At 38.8% G+C, this 20257-nt stretch overlaps 1 protein-coding gene across 8 annotated transcripts in view; it reads left to right on the top strand.

Annotated features, from left to right (window-relative positions):
* The window catches only part of CDK19 (cyclin dependent kinase 19), a 196413-nt gene that overhangs the window by 47401 nt on the left and 128755 nt on the right, over positions 1-20257 (top strand). For 2 of the 8 annotated variants that reach the window (XM_045499282.1, XM_045499290.1), the window contains 2 exons: positions 2123-2184; positions 8222-8290. The exons of 2 other annotated variants lie outside the window; for them this stretch is intronic. In XM_045499282.1, coding sequence (XP_045355238.1) covers positions 2123-2184; positions 8222-8290 — 131 coding nt within the window. 4 more of the 8 variants (XM_045499283.1, XM_045499287.1, XM_045499284.1 and 1 more) reach the window with 3 other exon arrangements.

Below are 20257 nucleotides of genomic sequence, written 5' to 3'. Positions count from 1 at the left end.
AGCTTAGTCTTTTTGCTTTGGGCTTCCTTCCCCATCTGGTTCCCCAGATTCCTTGGTTTGGTGCTCTGTGTTCCCTCTAAGAACTTAAAAAAAAAAATTCTTATTTATTTTTGAGAGAGAAAGAGAGAATGAGAATAAGAATGAGTGGGGGAGGGGCAGAGAGAGAGGGAGACAGAGGATTCCAAGTGGGCTCTTGAGCTGACAGCAGACAGCTCAATGCGGGGCTTGAACTCATGAACCATGAGATCATGGCCTGAACTGAAGTCGGATGCTTAACTGACTGAGCCACCTAGGTGCCCCTATAACAGCTTTTATTAAGTTGGTAATTTAAGTCAGATGCACTGATTTAAATTTTTACAAAATATAGCATTCTGTGATTTTTAATATCTTATTTCATTTGATAGTCAGTATAAATCTGTGAGATGGTGAAGGAGTCCTCATTGAACAACTCTGGTTGTGCTAAGAGATTAAGTGACCTGCTTGATGTCTCAAAGTAATTGAATGGTTTATCTGGAACTTGAACTGAAGCCATCTGACTTTAGGGCAAATGTTTTATAATATTGTTTCTTCCTTGACATAACATGTTTTAAGGCAACACTTTGTTTCTTCTTCCCTAATTATTTGATGACATTTTTAAGGATTTCTAAATATTACATAAAGATAACATGCCCCTCTCTTTTAAATTAAACAGAAATTTTTTTAATGTTTATTTTTGAGAGACAGAGAGACAGAGTGTGAGCCAGGGAGGGGCAGGGAGAGGGAGACACAGAATCCGAAACAGTTCCAGGCTCTGAGCTGTCAGCACAGAGTCCAGTGCGGGGCTTGAACCCACAAACTGTGAGATCACGACTTGAGCCGAATTTGGGCGCTTAACCGACTGAGCCACCCAGGCACCCCCTCTCTTTTAAATTTTTTTTTTTTTTTAACGTTTATTTATTTTTGGGACAGAGAGAGACAGAGCATGAACGGGGGAGGGGCAGAGAGAGAGGGAGACACAGAATCGGAAACAGGCTCCACGCTCTGAGCCATCAGTCCAGAGCCCGACGCGGGGCTCGAACTCACGGACCGCGAGATAGTGACCTGGCTGAAGCCGGACGCTTAACCGACTGCGCCACCCAGGCGCCCCCCCTCTCTTTTAAATTTAATAGCTAGTAAAATTATCTAATTCCTGCCCATCTACATCAGCTGCATTTTGTAAGTCTTTTATCCTACAAAAGAAAAGAATGAGTGAAATCTGAGTTCTAAAGATTTTACCTGATTATATCCTTAATTTTTTTTTTACAAGGGTGTTCTCTGAAAAGCTTTTCATGTTTCATACTTATATTTATTTTATAATATTGGAAAAGGTAGATTTCTCCCTTACTGCCTAGCATATGTAGTACCTTGCTCATTTCAACATTACCGTCCAACTTAAATTAAATCTTGGCATTAGAATATCTTTACGGTTCTACTTTTCCCTTTTTCCTCTGCCTTGTCCTCTTCCAGATCTGTTTCTAATTGTTTTTCTTCTGTAGCCCCAACAATCTCGGGTCCTAGAAAGAATGTACCTTGAGCTGTAGGGTCTATCACATTTCATGATGTGAAGAATATTTTTCTGCTTAACTGCTCTTATATTCTTAATGTATGTATTGGCTCTTCACATTATTTCATTATTTATTAATTTATTGATACTTATTATTTATTTATAAGTAACCTCTACATCTAGCATGGGGCTTGAACTCACGACCCTGAGATCAAGAGTTGCATGCTCTACCAATTGAACCAGCCAGGCCCCCCCTCTCTCACGTAACTTTAAAAATTAATTTGTTACTTTCGGCATATATGAATTCCTACCTTGTTGCTCCTCTTAGTATCTCCAGTAGTACAAGTCACTTCTTTTGGTGAGAATATCAATTAAATAAGGCTCAACTTTTGTTTTTTTTTTCATGCAATTAGCTGCATAACATATAATGAACTCTGAATATTATCAGTATACTGTTGATTTGCTCATTGTCAAATCTGAGATCTGATTTCCTTGGCAGATATGTAGACTTGTGATAGGCATTTGGCATTTTATGTTTTGGGCAGTGTAACTTTAAATCTACATAAACTTCTCTGCCTTTTGCCTCTGCTGTGTTCATAGATTCCAGGAGGGCTTCGTGTATGGACCTCAAGCGTTGGAGGTAGCAGACTTTTCAGCAGAAGGTAAAGCAGAGTGTTGCCTTCTGGTGTCACTGTGTGTGTGTGCCGGGGTGGGTATGTGACAGGTGAGAACTCGTCACAAATGTCGCCACAAAATAATTTATAATGATGCATTAAATAATTCGCAAAATTAAAGACCAGGTTCTATAATTTTATTTAGTATTATTAAAATCCGTACAAAATATAAAACTTTAGATAGAGCTAAAGACTGAATTTCACTCTCTGCTGTTAACTAAAGAGTAGGAGTGATTAAGAAAAGAGAGCATCATAATGTATGGTTTCTACTGCCTCGCTTTCTCAGACCTAGCTTCGTGATGATTTCTTCCTGGGACGTTGTCCAAGGCATTATTCATATGTTGTATTCTTCCCTGCTGCTCCTTTTACTGAAAGATTGCTTCACAATAGAGGCAGCCTAGTCCATGACTCATGACTAGAGGATAGACATTCTTGCTGTAGGTCCCATGTGCCAAAAATGTTAGTTTCCAATATGTTAATTACTTCTCTCTTCAGAATGTGTTAATATGCTCTTCTCTCAAGTTAGTTCTTGTCTCAGGAGAGAAACAAACACATCCCACATATTTGTAAAATATGTTTTTATAGAGACCTTCTTAATGAGTTACTTTTAAAGAAAATAATGTGACACACCTTTCCGGGGTAATGCTCCTTTGACTTTTTTTTTTTTTTTTTAAACAATAGAAACGTTTTACCTTTTATGTGCCAGTTAGTATAGATAGTACTTTCTGTGAATTTGTAAAACCACTTACGAACTTTCTTCGATGATGCTTGAATAGAGGCTTTTTGTTGTCGTTTGTTTTGCTTTTAAAGATCTATAGCAGCTGACAAAATGTTGTACTCTTAGACATAATGTTCATAATGTGGCTAGTTTTTAGATGGATTCTGAATGGGATTAGAGGAATGGCTTTCTTATTTCTTCTGGAAATTTCATCTATAGTGGCTATACCTTATATTTTAAATGCAGGTTGTACACCTTATGTGAAGTTAGGGTAGTACATATTTAGTAAATTTCTACTCTGTGCCCAACACAGGATCATTCCATTTTATAATCAACCGAGTGTAACTATTTCTTTCACTTTCCTCCTATTCAGAGAAGGTTTTATTAACTAGGAGATAGTTAATGAGGAGATAAATGAGTTTCAGACTGTTTATTGTAGTTAGCTGCAATTTTACCTCTTAGGCCATTTCTCCTTTCTTTTACTTTTCAGTGGCCGGTTGGAGGATATTTTCTATTTACTGACAGTATTAGAAGTAATTTCTTGAAGGCCTTTTCATGCTTCATTTTCAGGCTAGTTGGCTATATTCACTACTGTTGAATTATGCAGCCTTATATTTGCTTAACTAACCTGAGTGTGGTATATTTTGTTACCAGTTGAGAATCTCCATATATTACCCTAAGCACTAGCATAAAAGATATAAGATATAAAATTAAAGATAAAAGAACTTTTATAAAGGTAAAAGTTCTGCTTCTATCAAGGCAGAGAAAGACTCTCCTCCGCATGTCCTTATCCCCCAATTTCTATGAGATGTGATGTGATGAAATAGATGGTTCTAAAATATTTTTTCAAAAATGATTGTCTTTATTTTTTAGAGCAGTTTTAAGTTTATAGAAAAATTGAGTGGAAAGTACAGAGAGTTTTCATTTACCCCCTTACTCCCCCACCTTAACCATCTTGCATTAGTGTGGTACATTTGCTATAATTGATGGGCCAGTATTGTTAGATTATTATTAATGAAAGCCCACAGTTTACCTTAAGGTTCACTCTTTGGGTTGTATAATCTGTGGGTTTGACAATGTATAATCATATGTATCCACCAAACAGAGTAATTTTGTTGCCCTGAACATATCCTGGGCTCCACTTATTTATCCCTGGCTTCTTTCCTTGGGGTCCCTGGCAACCATTGATCTTTTCCTGTCTCTGTAGTTCTACCTTTTTCAGAATGGCATAGTTGTAATCATACAGCATGTAGCCTGAGATTAGCTTCCTTCATTTAAGCTTCCTCCATGCCCTTCTATGGCTTGATAGCTCATTTCTTTTTAGTGCTGAATAACATTTCATTGTCTGGATGGACCACAATTTATTTATCCATTCACCTACTGAAGGATATCTTGATTGCTTCCAGGTTTTGGCAATTATGAGGAAAGCTACTATAAACATTCATTCATGTGCCAGTTTTTGTGTGGACATAGTTTCTAGTTCATTTGGGTAAATACCAAGGAGTGTAATTGCTGGATCGTATGATAAGAGAATGTTGGTTTTATAAGAAACTGCCAAACTCTTCCAAAGTGGCTGTATCATTTTGCATTTCCACCAACAATTAAGTAGCTCTCCTATTGCTTCACGTCCTTGTTAGCATTTGATTTTCTGGGTTTTGGCCATTCCAATAGGTATATCCTTTGTCCCATTGTCAGAGATCATTTGACTATATTTAAGTGGGTCTATCTTGTTTTGTGTTTTAATTTGCAGAGAGTTTTGTTTCTTCCTCCTTAATTGGTATACTTTTTATTTCCTTATTTTACTGTATTAGCTAGGACTTCCAGTATGATATTGAATAGGAGTGCCTTTTTCTGATCTTAGGGAAGCCATCTAGTTTCTTTCCATGGAGTATAACAATCTTAATAGATTATCCTAATCAATAGTATAAGAGATGTAATGTACTGCTCATATTAGGTCATAGGAGGACTCTTCCTCCCACTCTCTTCCTCTCATTGAATCTTCTGTAAGAAAGATAGGATTAAATCGATGGTTTTAAAAATATTTTAAATCATGGGATTCAGGCAGTTTTTTATATTTTATGTTATATCGTAACTGCACACATTACTTAGTTCCTCCACTCTTTTGTGAACTTCTGTAGGACGAAGATTTTACCTCAATATATTGTTATAATCCTTGTAGGGTCCAATATGCACTACCATAGGCAAAACTATTTGTTGAATGAAAAACTTAATTTGAGACTCTTACTGTAAACCTCCATTTTATTAGAAAAGGTAGATAACCAATAACATCAGCCCTCTTATCAATTAATCCATAAAATATTTGATTGTTAGTTGCTAGGTATTGTGATAGCTGTGAAGGCGCACATGATGACACCTCCACTCAGAAAACTATTATCCATATAGGAAATGTTAATTTCAAATGTTACATTTCATTTTTGCTGATATTTGCCAAAAACTCATATTCCTGTATCCCTTCCTAAGCATTCTAATTGAAATGTTTACTCACAGGCTTCTTCTTTCATATTATCTTAAGGAAAGTTTGCAATTTTTTTAATGTTTACTTATTTTTGAGAGAGAGAGCGAGAGTGAGCAGGCAAGCATGAACAGGGGAGGGGCAGAGAGAGACAGAGATACAGAATCCGAAGCAGGTTCCAGGCTCTGAGCTGTCAGCACAGAGCCTGACGCAGGGCTCGAACTCACGGGCTGTGAGATCATAACCTGAGCCGAAGTCGGATGCTCAATGGACTGAGCCACCCAGGCACCCCTGAAATATACATTTTAAAAGGGTGAATTTCCATGGTTCCTGAATTCTTGTTTTGCTTTACTGTGCTATATGTTTTTTTTTTTTTTTTTTTTAATGTTTATTTATTATTGAGAGAGAGAGACAGAGCATGAGCAGGGGAGGGACAGAAAGAGGGGGGAGACACAGAATCCAACGCAGGCTCCAGGCTCTGAGCTGTCAGTACAGAGCCCGACGCGGGGCTCAAACTCACAAACTGGGATATCATGACCTGAGCCAAAGTCGGATGCTTAACCAACTGAGCCATCCAGGCGCCCCATACTGCACTATATGTTCTTTTAATTGATGTACAATTAACATACAATGTTATATTAGTTTCAGGTGGACAACATAGTGATTCAACAATTCCATACATTATTCAGTGCTCTTCATAAGTGTTGTCACCATCTGTCACCATACAATGTTATTAAAATATTATTGACTGTATTCCCTATGCTGTGCTTTTTTTTTTTTTAATTTTTTTTTTAACATTTATTTATTTTTGAGACAGAGAGAGACAGAGCATGAACGGAGGAGGGTCAGAGAGAGAGGGAGACACAGAATCTGAAACAGGCTCCAGGCTCTGAGCAGTCAGCACAGAGCCCGACACGGGGCTCGAACCCACGGACAGTGAGATCGTTACCTGAGCCGAAGTCGGACGCTTAACCGACTGAGCCACCCAGGCGCCCCCCCACTATGCTGTACTTTTAATCTCCATGACTTGTTTATTTTATAACTGAAAGTTCCTACCTCCTAATTCCATTTGCCTATTTCACCCATCTCCCCACCCACCTTCCCTCTGGCAACCACCAGTTTGTTCTCTGTATTTAAGTTTATTTTAGGGGTTATTTCTTCATTTGTTTTGGTTTTTAGATTGCGCATATATGTAAAATCTTAAAAAAAAAGAACTGACATTTATTGAGCCTCTAGCTGGACACATGCTAAGCATTTTATAAATGTGATCTCAATTATTTTCAAAATAGTTGTGTAGTGTTGTTACTATTATTCTCAATTCATAAATGCAAAAACTGGTAACCTGAGGGTGTAAGTAACTTATTAGCTGTGTGACTTAGTATATATAATAGGTGTATAATTCCATATCCCATGCTCTCTAAGTCACACATTGTGGAAAAGTACCATATGAAGTGGCATGTGATGAATGTCATGTGTATAGTACAGAGATGTGCTTGATGAATGCAGAGAAGAGATAAAGTGTTCACAAAATTTCTGGAAAGCTTGACCTTGTCTTAATGGATAGGATTAATAAGGGGAAAGACAGATCAGGGAGGTTCATAACCATGGGAAAGACAGAGGGCCACAAACAGGAAATATTTTGTGATTTGACAGTATAATATAAAAATGTAAGAAAAATTTCTGCTACAGTAGAAAAATGCAATAGAACAAATTTTGTCTTTTACTTATTAAAAAAAAATTTTTTTTTAATGTTTATTTAGTTTTGAGAGACAGAGCGTGAGCAGGAAAGGGGGAGAGAAAGAGAGGGAGACACAGCATCTGAAGCAGGCTCCAGGCTCTGAACTGTCAGCACAGAGCCTGACGCGGGGCTTGAATTCAAGAACTGTGAAATCATGACCTGAGCCAAAGTCGGGTGTTTAACCAACTGAGCCACTCAGGCGCCCCATGTCTTTTATTTTAAATGAGAACCCCTCTCCTCCATTTTCCTCTTAAAATCATTTCAACTGGATTTGCTTATTAGGTTTTGAGTATGAGAGTGGATCACAGAACCACTGCATGACTCCCATGTCCTCAGTCCCGAAGCTTATCTTTGCTGGGTTAGAGCAGTCAATGTAGCAAGTGCAGAGAGAGCAAAAGCCTCGGGGGGGGGGGGGGGGGGGGGAATGGAAGATCAAAGGAATCTTTTAAAAAGGATTTTCCTAAAATCAAGTAAAATCAAGTATTTATCCCTTTGCCTTATCTCATTTGGTTAAGTATCCCACAAATAGCCATTAATATGCTAAATGCTGTGGATTTGCAAAGGCCTATAGGAGGTATCATTCATTGTTTTCAGTGAACTTAGTGTTTAGTTGGAAAGAGAAGCATAAAGTAAATAATTAGAAACCACTTAGTGCTAAGCACCAAATCACGTAGTTTACATTGTTAATACTGTAGGATCCTTTTTCTTAAATGATGTTCTTCAGGGTTCTGTCCTCTGCTATTCTCATGCTTTCATTTTCTAAATGCTTTCACCTCTCCATCTCCTGTCCACATCTCCCTTCTAAGATACTGGTTCATCCAAATGCCTTTTGGGCATCTCCATTTAGACAACACCACAGTCCTTTCAACTTCAACTTACCTGAAACACGGAATCACAAACACACAGATTGCTTAAAACCTTCTTTTCTTGGATTAAGTCCAGTTTCCTTAATGTGGTTCACCTGCTCTGTTTGCTCTGGCCCTGCCTCTTTTCTCCTTCAGCTTTAACTTGCTTTCACCTGTTTTCAACCAGCCTTACTGAACTTCCAATGCATCTTCCTCTTCTGCATCTGACACATGCTATTCCCTTTTTCCAGAAGGGGAACAAGAAATGAAGCTATCGTGATTAAAAACACAGACTCTGGACACAGACTTCCTAGATCCAGGTGAATCCTGAATCTGCCACTTACCTAGCTGTGTGATCTAGAGTGAGTTACTTAACCTCCCTGTTTTCAGTGTCCTCCTCTGTACAGTGAGATGGTGATAGTATCTGCTTCACAGCAGATTGTGAGGATTAGAAGAGTCAATACAGTTGAGACTCTTAAAGTGGTGCCTGCCTCGTACTAAGTACTATATAAATGTAGCTATTATTACAACTCTTATTATAAATGTGCTGTGCTATTGGATTATATTAATTTTTATGTTTTAAAGGTGATGTAATGATAACAGAAAAAATATTGTTTCCCTCTAAGTTGATTTGGCTGGCTCTTATTGGTATTTATCTTTTTTCTTGGATGAGCAGCAGCTTTATATTTCTAATTTCTTGTTTTTTAGCTTTTTAGTGACTAAAATTTGATCTTAGGTTGACATTCTTATGAAATGGATCATTTGACAACATTAGGTTTACCTGATTTTTTATACAAACCAATTAGTTTTTGTTCATGGAAACTTTTAAAAGAAAATTCTTTTTTTTTTTTTAAATATTTATTTCTGAGAGGGACAGAGAGTAAGCAGCGGAGGTACAGAGAGAGAGAGAGAGAAGGAGATACAGAATCCAAAGCAGGCTCCAGGCTCTGAGCTGTCAGCACAGAGCCCAACATGGGGCTTGAATCTACAGACCGCGAGATCATGACCTGAGCCGAAGTTTGACGCTCAACTGACTGAGCCGCCCAGATGCCCCTAATTCTTTTTTTACTAAAAAAAAAAAAAAAAAAAAAAAAAAAAAAAAATTTAAATTTTAGAGCGAGAACAAGGGTAGAGGAGAGGGGCAAGGGGAAGAATCTTAAGCAGGCTCCTTACTCAGTGCAGAGCCCAATGCGGGGCTTGATCCTAAGACCCTGGGATCATGACCTGAGCCAAAATCAAGAGTCAGACTCTCAACTGACTGAACCACCTAGGTGCTCCAGAAAATTAAATCTTAATAGCTAAGAGCTGACTTTTTACTTTATGATTTATGTGCCTTGCTGGTTAAAGTTTCAAGTAAAGTCCTTTAAAAGACTTCTCTTTTTTCTTTCAAATGTAGTTCAGAGATTGTGGATTATAATGGTTTGAATGGTTTGGGTTCTAGCAGGGATACTTACTATATTATTAAATAGACTGTCTGCAAGGGAAAACTCTATTTCTCTTTCTATTCACAATTCTGCTTAAATCCGACACTTTCCAGAACACTTCTGACACTAGATGTGTGGGTTTTTTCCCTCATCCTGACAAATTCTCCGACGCCAGCTGGATATCCTACAATTTAACTCAATTTTGACACTAACTGCTTGAAGTTGGTGCAGACTCCACAGACTAAGGGCTCAGTCTCACAAGATTGCCCCCAACCTCAGACCCCAGTAGAAGGTGGTGGGTCCTCAAGTCACCCACAACTGCTGTCCAACTCAGCTACAAATTGAGAATTCCAAGGACCCTCTCCTCAGGTTCAGTCATTTGCTAGAATGGCTCACAGAACTCAGGGAAACAGTTTCATTACTAGATTACTACTTTATTACAAAGAATATATTAAAGAATACAAACGAACAGCCACATGAAGAATAAATAGAGCTGGGTCTATGTCTGGAAGGTCTGGAGTACAGGAACTTTTGTATCCATGGAGTTTTGAGGTGTGCCACCCTCCTGGCAAGCAGATGTATTCCCGTTGACCAATCTAGAACTGTGTACTTCAGAGATTTTTTATGGAGGCTTCATTAGGTAGGTGTGATGGAATAAGTTGTTGACCATTGGTTTTCCACTTCCAACCAACTTCTTGGGGATGTGGGTACTGTTGAGGGGTGGAGTGAAAGTTCTCATCACCTGGTTTTCCCCCTATCAACCAGCCCCCATCCAGTGGTTATCCAGGGACTTTCTAAGCATCACCTCTTTAATGCAGTGTAGTTGAAAGGGGCTTGTTATGAATAACAAAAGCGGTTCTTTCACTTTTATCCTTCTGGAGCTATTCCAGGAACACAAACCAAATATTATAATGAAAGATGACTCTATGCTCTAAACACTTAGGAAATTGCAAGGCTTTTAGGAGCTATGAGCCAGGAATCCTGGAGGAAGACCAAAATATATATTTCTTATTATATCACAATATCACATTTTCTATTATCACAGTAGTTAAGGTCAGCCAGGAAAACATGCGAAACTGAAATTTTCTCAAAAGAAGATTCCTCAGTGGTATAGGTTTGGCAGAAACTTAAGTAGTATGGTGAAAAACACGAATTTCAATTTGAAGTGTTGATTTTCACATCTTAAAAGAGGACTTTGGCTGCCTCCGGTTGGACTTCAAACTTTCCAGTTGGGTTCTTTCCAGTTTGTCTGTGGCTCAAGCGGAAGACCCTGAGGGCAAAGCATCCTCTGATGGGAACTGAAACGACCCACTAGAGCGATGAGGGCAGCCCTGAGCCAGCAAAACCCCCACCCGTGATTGACTCCAGCAGTGATTGATTTGACCTTCACTGCCCACCTGCACGTACCCGCCCATCTTTGCCCCACATTTTCCCTATATAAACCTGGAAGTATTTTCAGCACTTTGGCGACAGTCTTCGGGATGCTAGTCCGCTGTCTTCTGGGCATTGGCCTCCTGGAATAGAATTCTTTTCTTGTTCCTCACCACTTATTTCCCTTTCTCTGGTGAAAGAGAGATCGGCATGTGGCCTATCCTGCTCTGTTTGGGACCCCTGGAGCCAGGTGCTCTTGTAGCCCTGTGCCCTGGTCACAATCTTGACTCTTAATTTGTCTTCTGAGTATTTATTTTTCATTGAGACTTATGATTTGGGATGATCTTGTGAAGACAGAAATAGGAAAATGTGCCTAAAAGGAGCAAGTTGTTGTTCTCGTATCTCACCTGACAGTGCTAGATTTGAGAATGAGAAAGTAATTTCTATTTTTCTCCTTTCCTCCTAGAAGGAGATAGTTTGCTTTCTGGTTATTTTTTTTAGATATGATGACTTTTCCATTAAAACTACTGGTGTTTGTGGGGTGCCTGGCTGGCTTAGTTGGTAGAGCATGCGGTTCTTGATCTTGGGGTTGTAAGTTCAAGCCCCACGCTGGGTGTAGAGTTCACTTAAAAAAAAAAAAATTAAATGGAGCCTGGGTGGCTCAGTTGGTTAAGCATCCAACTCTTGATTTCGGCTTAGGTCAGGATCCCAGGTTTCATGAGATTGAGCCCCACATCGGGCTCTGTGCTGACAGCCTGGAGCCTGCTTGGGATTCTCTCTCTCTCCCTCTGTCTGTCCCTCCCCTACTCATTCTCTCTCCCTCTTTCCCTCCTTCCCTCTCTCTCTTTCCCCTGCTCTCTCCAAATAAACTTTTAAAGAAATAAAATTTTCCAGGTTTTCTATTATGCTGAAAATATTTTTTTAAGTTGATCAAGACTAATAAAAACATTTATTTCAGTGCAACAAATGTTTAGTTTCTACTATTTGCAAGGCACTTTGTTAGCTCCTAAAAAATAAAGAGAAATGAGTAAGATAGTCTCCTTCCTCATTTGGAGATGGGGAAAAAAGACATGAGTCAATTCCAAGTAATTCTAATAACAAAGTAGAGTACAGTACAGTCCTTGAGAGAGTTTGAGCGCAAAGTGCATAATCTACTGGTCCATGGTCTTGTGAAACACCAGCAGCTGCCAAATACGACCAGCTTTCCTCCATTCCCTCCTCTTTGCCTTTGCTTCTACATTGGATGCTTTTGCCCAGCTACGTTTTAATACTTGTCTTTTGGCTTTTGTATACAACTTCCTTATTTTTCTTTTAACTTGCTAACTACTGCTTGTTACTTTGTTCTTCGTTTTTTTTTTTAAATTAAGAAAAGTTTTGTAAAAGCGGAAAAGTTTAAACTGTAGAACAATGAACATCCACACACCCTCCACCTAGATTTCAGTCTTGTTACCATTTTTCTGTAGTTCTTTATCTCTCACTCTGTGTGTGTCTATATACATATATATACATATATATATATGTATATATAGTGTGTGTGTCTTTTGCTGACATTGACCATTTGAAATTAAGCTGCCAGTGTCATGACATGCCACCCCAAAATACTTGAATGTGTATCTCCTGACAATGAGGATATTCTGTATAACCATCATACCATTATCCTCTACTTAAGGAAATTAATAAAACACAGGGTGCCTGAGTGGCTCAGTCAGTTAAGCATCTGACTCAATTTTGGCTCAGGTCATGATCTCACAGTTCATTGGATTGAGCCCTGCATTGGACTCTGTGCTGTCAGCATGAAGCCTGCTTGGGATTGTCCCTCTCCCTTTCTCTCTGCCCTTCCTCTGCTCTCTCTCAAAATAAATAAATAGAAACTTAAAAAAAAAAAGAAAATTAATAAAATAAAAATTAAAAAATTAAATTAGCCATGATAAAATAACATCTAGTCTATGGATTTTCACTGCTGTCCTACAAATAAAGCTTTTTAGCTGTTTTTTTTTTCCCTTTTATTTAAATCCAAGTTAGTTGACATATAGTGTAATAATGGTTTCGGGAGTAGAATTTAGTGATTGGTCACTTACGTATAACACCCAGTGCTTATATATAACAAGTGCCCTCCTTAATGGCCATCACCCATTTAGCCCATCCTCCTACCCAACCCAACACCCCTCCAGTAACCCTCAGTTTGTTCTCTGTATTTAAGAGTCTCTTATGGTTTGCCTCCCTCTCTGTTTTTAATCTTATTCTTCCTTCCCTTTCCCTGTGTTCATCTGATTTATTTCTTAAATTTCACATATGAGTGAAATCATATATTTGTCTTTCTCTGACTGACTTATTTCGCTTAGCATCATACACTTCTAGTTCCATCCACGTTGTTGCAAATGGCAAGATTTCATTCTTTCTGATTACAGAGTAATATTCCATTGTATATATTTACCACATCTTCTTTATCCATTCATCAGTCAATGTGTATTTGGGCTTTTTCTGTAATTTGGCTGTTGTTGTTAGTGCTACTATAAACCTGGAGTACATGTGCCCCTTTGAATCAGCATTTTTGTATTCTTTGGATAAATACCTACTAGTGCAATTGCTGGGTTGTAGGGTGGCTCTCTTTTTTAATTTTTTGAGAAACCTCCATACTGTTCTCCAGAGTGGCTGCACCAGTTTGCATTCCCACCAGCAGTGCAAAAGGGTTCCCCTTTCTCCGCATCCTCGCCAACATCTGTTGTTGCCTGAGTTTTCCATTTTAGCCATTCTGACAGGTTCTTTCACATTGTATCTCATTGTGTTTTGATTTGTATTTCTCTGATGAGTTATGTTGAGCATCTTTTCATGTGTTGGTTGACCATCTGGATGTCTTTTTTGGAAAAGTGTCTATTCCTGTCTTTTGCCCATTTGTTCACTGGATTATTTGTTTTTTGGGTGTTGAGTTTGGTAAGTTCTTTATAGATTTTAGATACTAACCCTTTATCTGATATGTCATTTGCAAATATCTTCTCCCATTCTCTTGGTTGCCTTTTAGTTTTGCTGATTATTTCCTTTGCTGTACAGAAGTTGTTTATCTTGATGAGGTTCCAGAAGTTCATTTTTGCTTTTGTTTGCCTTGCCTGTGGAGACGTGTCGAGTAAGAAGTTGCTGTGGCTGTATCAAAGAGGTTGTTGCCTATTTTCTCATGTAGGATTTTGATGGTTTATTGTCTCATATTTAGGTCTTTCATCCATTTTGAGTTTATTTTTGTGTATGGTGTAAGAAAATAGTCCAGATCCATTCTTCTGCATGTTGCTGTTCAGTTTTCCCATCATTTGCTGAACTGAGTGTCTTATTTCCATTGCATATTCTTTCCTGCTTTGTTAAAGATTAGTTGGCCATATGTTTGTGGGTCCATTTCTTTTTTCTTTTAATTAAAAAAAATTTTTTTAATGTTTATTTTTGAGAGAGAGAGAGAGAGAGAGAGCGTGCCTGAATTGGGGAGGAGCTTAGAGAGATGGAGACAGAATCCCAAGCATGCTCCAGGCTCTGAACTTGTCAGCACAGAGCCTGATGCGGGACTCAAATGTTTGTGGGTCCATTTCTGGCTTCTCTATTCTGTTCCATTGACCTATGTGTCTGTTTTTGTGCCATTACCATACTGTCTTGATGATTATAGCTTTGTAATACAGCTTGAAGTCTGGAATTGTGATGCCTCCAGCTTTGGTTTTCTGTTTCAGCATTACTTTGGCTATTCGGGGTAGCTGTTTTTATTTGAACCACAGTCTAGTCAAGATTCTCATACACAATATTTGGTTGTTACATGTCCTAAATAGACTCCTTCCCCATTTTACCTTTTTTTTTTCTTTTTAGGAACCAGGCCAATTTTCTTGTAGAGTGTCTCACATCTAGATTTGCCTAATATCAAGGTCTTTTGAAAGTTTCTCCTCCTGCAGCCTGTTAGAAGGTGGCATTTACTAGAGAAGGGCTTACCAACCCCAGGGGCATGGGTGCTATCAATGGGTTGTGGGTCCTATTATTAATTCTTTAAGTTCTTTGGCCACCAGCGGGTTTTGGAGCAGGGGAAGCCTATGAGTCCCTTTACCTGTGCTATGAACACTGTCAGTTTACCCTGGTAATTAGGTACCATGATGTGAAAGAGCAATGGTCACCATTTTCAGCTCTTTTTTTCTACTGAGCACTTTCTCTTGTAATCACATTTACTTTTTTTTTTAATATTTTTTTTAATGTTTATTTTTGAGAGAGAGAGAGACAGAGCACGAGCAGGGGAGGGGCAGAGAGAGAGGGAGACACAGAAACTGAAGCAGGCTCCAGGCTCTGAGCTGTCAGCATAGAGCCCAACACTGGGCTTGAACTCACAAACCATGAGATCATGACCTGAGCCCAAGTCAGACACTCAACCGATTGAGCCACCCAGGCGCCCCAACTTGTAATCGCATTTACATCTATAGTTTTAACAGTTGCCTGTGTAGTAATATTTTCTTTTCCAAATTCCATTTCTGTTATTAGCTTTTGTTCATCTTCTTCTGGCTATCCAGTAGCCACTTCAGAACCACCATGTCCAAAATGAATTTATTCTCTACTTGCAAACTGGCTCATTGTCGGTATTATTATTTATTGAGGAGGCGGATTGTAGAAGGTATAGTATAAATGGCCCTGTTTTCACTGTGACAACACTGGCTAGGAACGTCAGTGATCTTTAGCTGCTTTTCTGGCTGTTCAGCTCTCTCTCATATACATACACACATGTGCATACACATTTACTCATCAAATATTTCTTTAATGCCTACAGTGTGCCTATATATATTTGGCCACAGTAGATGAGTCTATCTCTGGAATGCCTCTAGCATGCATTCCTTCCATTCTTAACTATATGTACTCTGATTTTGGTCCTTATCAACGCTTGCCAGAACTTTTACAATGTTTTCCCGACCTCTGGTTTTAAATCTGCTGATCCATCCTGCACACTATCTGCTTGTTGAGAATACCTGTTTGATCATATGTTTCTCTTGCTTGGAAGCCTCTGATGGCTTCCCATTATACAGTGAAAATGCCAACTTATAAGCATACTGTATAAGACTCTGCTAATTCTATTCTGTTCTTTTCATTCTTATTTCGTCTATTATGTTCTAGCTATGCAGGTCTCCTGCCAGTTTCTTGAATATAGCATAGATTTTAATCTTCGGACTGTCCCTGCATTTCTGGTGTCCATAAGGCCCTGGCACCTCTTCTTTGCTTAATGAAATCTTGCTCATCTCTTAAGGTCCACTCACATTTTCCCTTTGAAAATTATGTAGCTGATAGCCCTCTATCTATCCCCTCCACCAGAACCAAAGCCTTCTTTCCATTCTTTATCTGATGTGCTTTGCATATGCATCTTCTATAGTGCTTATCAGATCGTGTCACTTGCTTGTGTGTCTCAGTGTAAAGGTTCACAAGGGAAAGGATTATCTTGTTCTTCTACTGTTCCTAGAGCCCAACACAATGCAATGCCTTGGCGCATAGCACATTCTTAGTAAAATATTTCTGGAAGGTGAGTCTGGCATTACTTGCCATATTAAACTCTAGCAAGGAAGTATGACTTGAGATTCATGAATTCTCTTTAGGAAGATAATATCTTATATTAAAGCTTTCGTTTACACTAAATATTTGCTAATAATTACTTTTGTGTAATACAGTCCTTATTTATGTTTTAATTTTTTTTTTTTTTTTTTTTTTTTTAGTAATTTTTACACCCAACATGGGGCTCTAACTCACCGTCCCCAGATCAAGAGTCACGACTCTTCCAACTGAGCCAGCTAGGCGTCCCAGTTATTTATACTTTAAACTTAACACCTTGACACCTTAAATCTTAAAGCATTACCGTAGATCTGTTTTAATTAAAATCACTTCTGAGCAATAAGAATTTGCTGTAATAGGAGTTTCTGAAATTTTATCATTTTAGAACCTTTAAATTAAACAGTAAATGTTTATCTGAATTGGAATTCTAAATGAAGGAATAGTATAAAATGAGGATTGTTTTTTTAGAGAAAGAGATGCATTAATCGGTTTTTGAGAAAAGAACCTAAATAAAGGCAATTTTTCTAAGAATGAAGGCAAAACAAAAACAAAAACTGTTGTTAAATTTCTGTGTTGCAAGAGAATCCTGAACTTGAATAAGGGGACTATTATTGTATTTGGTGGTATTTAGAGAATGAGTAAATGAAATATTTGATAGATGAAAGCATAAAAAAGATGCTAGTCGTATTTGACATTTTCCATTAATAAGGGGAATACAAAATATTAAGAGTAACTTGTGTTAACAAGATCTTTAATATTTCAGACTTCTTTAAACAAAAATACTCCTGATAATTAAAAATATTATGGTGTTGAACTACTTATGAGTGAAATGACATGCCGGGTTTTGTTTCAAAATAATCAAGAAGAGGGGAGGCAGTGGAAGTGAGACTGGCCATGTGGTGATAATTGTTGAAGCTGTGTAGACAGATACATAGAATATCACTGCCATTTGTTTTTCATTTTCGGAAAATTTCATGGTAAGAAATTTAAAAATGTTATGGTATTATAAAGGAAAGAGTTTCCAAATAAGGAATTGTTACTATTAGACTGGCTGAATACTGAATCAATGGTATCGGGTCACTCAGAATGATACCAACATAAAACTAAATGATCTTTTTTGGTTTTTGTTTTTCCAAATATTATTCCATGTATCTTTTTCTTTTCCATGAGTGATGTGCAAGCCTTTCAATCTGCTAAGCCAAATTACCATATATTAAAAGAAAGGGATAGGATATTGATTTATGTCAGCATTCTTGAAGAAAAATTTGTTGGCAGGACTCAGGTGTCATATTGTTGGAAGAGTGCCTTATTGATAGCACCTACTCATAAAAACTGGTAATACTGTACTATCTTGGATACTGTATTTCCGATGATATCATTATCTGAATTCTGTTTTTTATTAAAATTTTTAAAAATGTTTTTTAAATTAACTTATTTTTGAGAGACAGACAGTGCACGAGCGGAAGAGGGGCAGAGAGACAGGGAGACAGGATCGGAAGCAGGCTCCAGGCTCTGAGCTGGCAGCACAGAGCCCCATGCGGGGCTCAAATTCACGAACCGTGAGATCATGACCCGAGCCAAAGTCGGACACTTAACTGAGCCACCTAGGTGCCCCTATTAAAACACATTTTTTTAAGTTTATTTATTTGGAGAGAGAGAGCACAAGGTGGGGGGGGGGGGGGGGGAGAACAGAGAGAGAGAGAGAGAGAGAGAGGGAGAGAGAGGGAGAGAGAGGGAGAGAGAGGGAATCCCAAACAGGCTACTCACTGTCAGTGCAGAGCTGGATGTGGGACTTGGGCTCACGAACCGTGAGATCATGACCTGAGCTGAAGTTGGATGCTTAACCGACTGAGCCACCCAGTTGCCCCACTGGAGTTTCTTTCTATCTAAAAGAATCCTTAATGAGCTGAAGAACCTTCTAAGATCTGCCCAAGTCTTGTTATTAGTGATATCATCAACCAAGCCCAGAACCTCACACTTCTTGCTTTAGCCTTCTTCATCTTCATTGCTTATTAATTTGGTCCTACCAATTCCTCTTCTAGAATGACTGTCACAAGGGGCGCCTGGGTGGCTCAGTCAATTAAGCATCCGACTTCAGCTTCGGTCATGATCTTGCGGTTTATGGGTTTATGAGCCCCACATTGGGTTCTGTGCTGATAGCTCAGAGCCTGGAGCCTGTTTTGGGTTCTGTGTCTCCCTCTCTCTCTGCCTCTCCCCCATTCACACTCTGTCTCTGTCTTAAAAATAAATAAACATTAAATTTTTTTTTACAATGACTGTCACAAGGCACCTGGGTGGCTCAGTCAGTTGAGTGTCCGACTCTTGATTTCTGCTTAGGTCATGATCCCAGGGTTGTGGGATCAAGTCCTGCATCGAGCTCCATGCTGAGTGTGGAGCCTGCATGGGATTCTTTCTTTCTCCCTCTGCCCCTCTTCTCCACTCATGCTCTTGCTCTCTAAAAAAACAAAAACAAAAATAAAACAAACACAAAGTAGAATGATGGTCACAAGTGTCCCTTCTCTTCTCCAGTCTTACTGTGACCACTCTATTATGGAGAGTGTTGGACTTGGAACTGGAAGATTTAGTCTCAGCTCTTCTCCTGGCTGCTTGCTTAGCTTCCCCATCTTTAAAAGGAAGAGGGTTGGGGCGCCTGGGTGGCGCAGTCGGTTAAGCGTCCGACTTCAGCCAGGTCACGATCTCGCGGTCCGTGAGTTCGAGCCCCGCGTGGGGCTCTGGGCTGATGGCTCAGAGCCTGGAGCCTGTTTCCGATTCTGTGTCTCCCTCTCTCTCTGCCCCTCCCCCGTTCATGCTCTGTCTCTCTCTGTCCCAAAAATAAATAAACGTTGAAAAAAAAATTAAAAAAAAAAATAAATAAAAGGAAGAGGGTTTAACAGAGTTGTCTTAAACCTGTTTTGGAGCTAAGGTGTAGAAAACTATTCCAGGTCCTTACCTGCTCACACTTACATTGCTGCAATGTCCTAATTGTTTTTCACACCTCTGATCTCAGTCCTTCCTAATAAGATTAATCTTCATACATGACTTTCATTGTCTTTACCATAAAATCTGATATCCCCTGGTCTCCATTTATTCATGCCATCATTTTTCTGGGTGGGGGTGTTGTTTACATAATTAGACAAATTGGAAACTTTATCTGTCTTCAGAGTCTTCCTTTCACCTACAGAATCAAATTTGTACTAAGTTCTGTCAGTTCTGACTCAGAAATGTCTTTTGAGTCCGTTTTGTTCTCCTCTGCTACTGTTCTAATCTGCTTCTTCATCTTCTCTTATCTGGATATTTGATGCAAACTCCCAAATGTTTGCTTTGCCACCAGTTTGTAGTTACCACAGTTATCTTTCTGTGCAAAGATCTGTTAACACATACTTTGTTCTAAAAACATTTTGCTGCCCACTATTGATATATGAAACACAGGCTTTTTGCAGGACTCACAGGGTCCCTTCCCTTTACTTTTCTAACCTTCTCTTGCTCCTTGGTATCATGACCCAGCTTCCAGCCATACTGAATATTAGTAGTTTCCTCTGTTATTTTTCTCATGCTATACTTCTGCCTCCAATTCTCTGACCCCTTCATCACTTCTCTGCTGGGGAAACTCCTCCCCTAAAGGCATCACTTGTGTAGTTAAGTTACCTTCCCTAAAGCTCTGAAAGAAATACTGTTGTCATTCTCTCTGTGCCTGTTATGCATACTTCTTGGATACAGTGGAAGTCATATCAGAATTATTTGTTTATATTTCCTACCCACCCAGAATCTCTTTCCAGGTAGATTGTGAACTCCATGATGTCTGGGTAGTCAGTCTCTAATTTTGTTCATCCTTAGAATTTGGCACATATTGGGACATATTATATTTACTCAGTAGTTGTTTGTTGGCTGATGTTAAAATAGTAAGCCTTTTTTGGCTTTCCTTCTAAACAACAACAACAAAGAGATTTA

The sequence above is a fragment of the Leopardus geoffroyi genome, chromosome B2, assembly GCF_018350155.1.
Source record: "Leopardus geoffroyi isolate Oge1 chromosome B2, O.geoffroyi_Oge1_pat1.0, whole genome shotgun sequence".
Taxonomy (NCBI): Eukaryota; Metazoa; Chordata; class Mammalia; order Carnivora; family Felidae; genus Leopardus; species Leopardus geoffroyi.
Note: the sequence above shows the minus strand (reverse complement) of the source record. Positions and strands in the feature narration are given on the sequence as shown.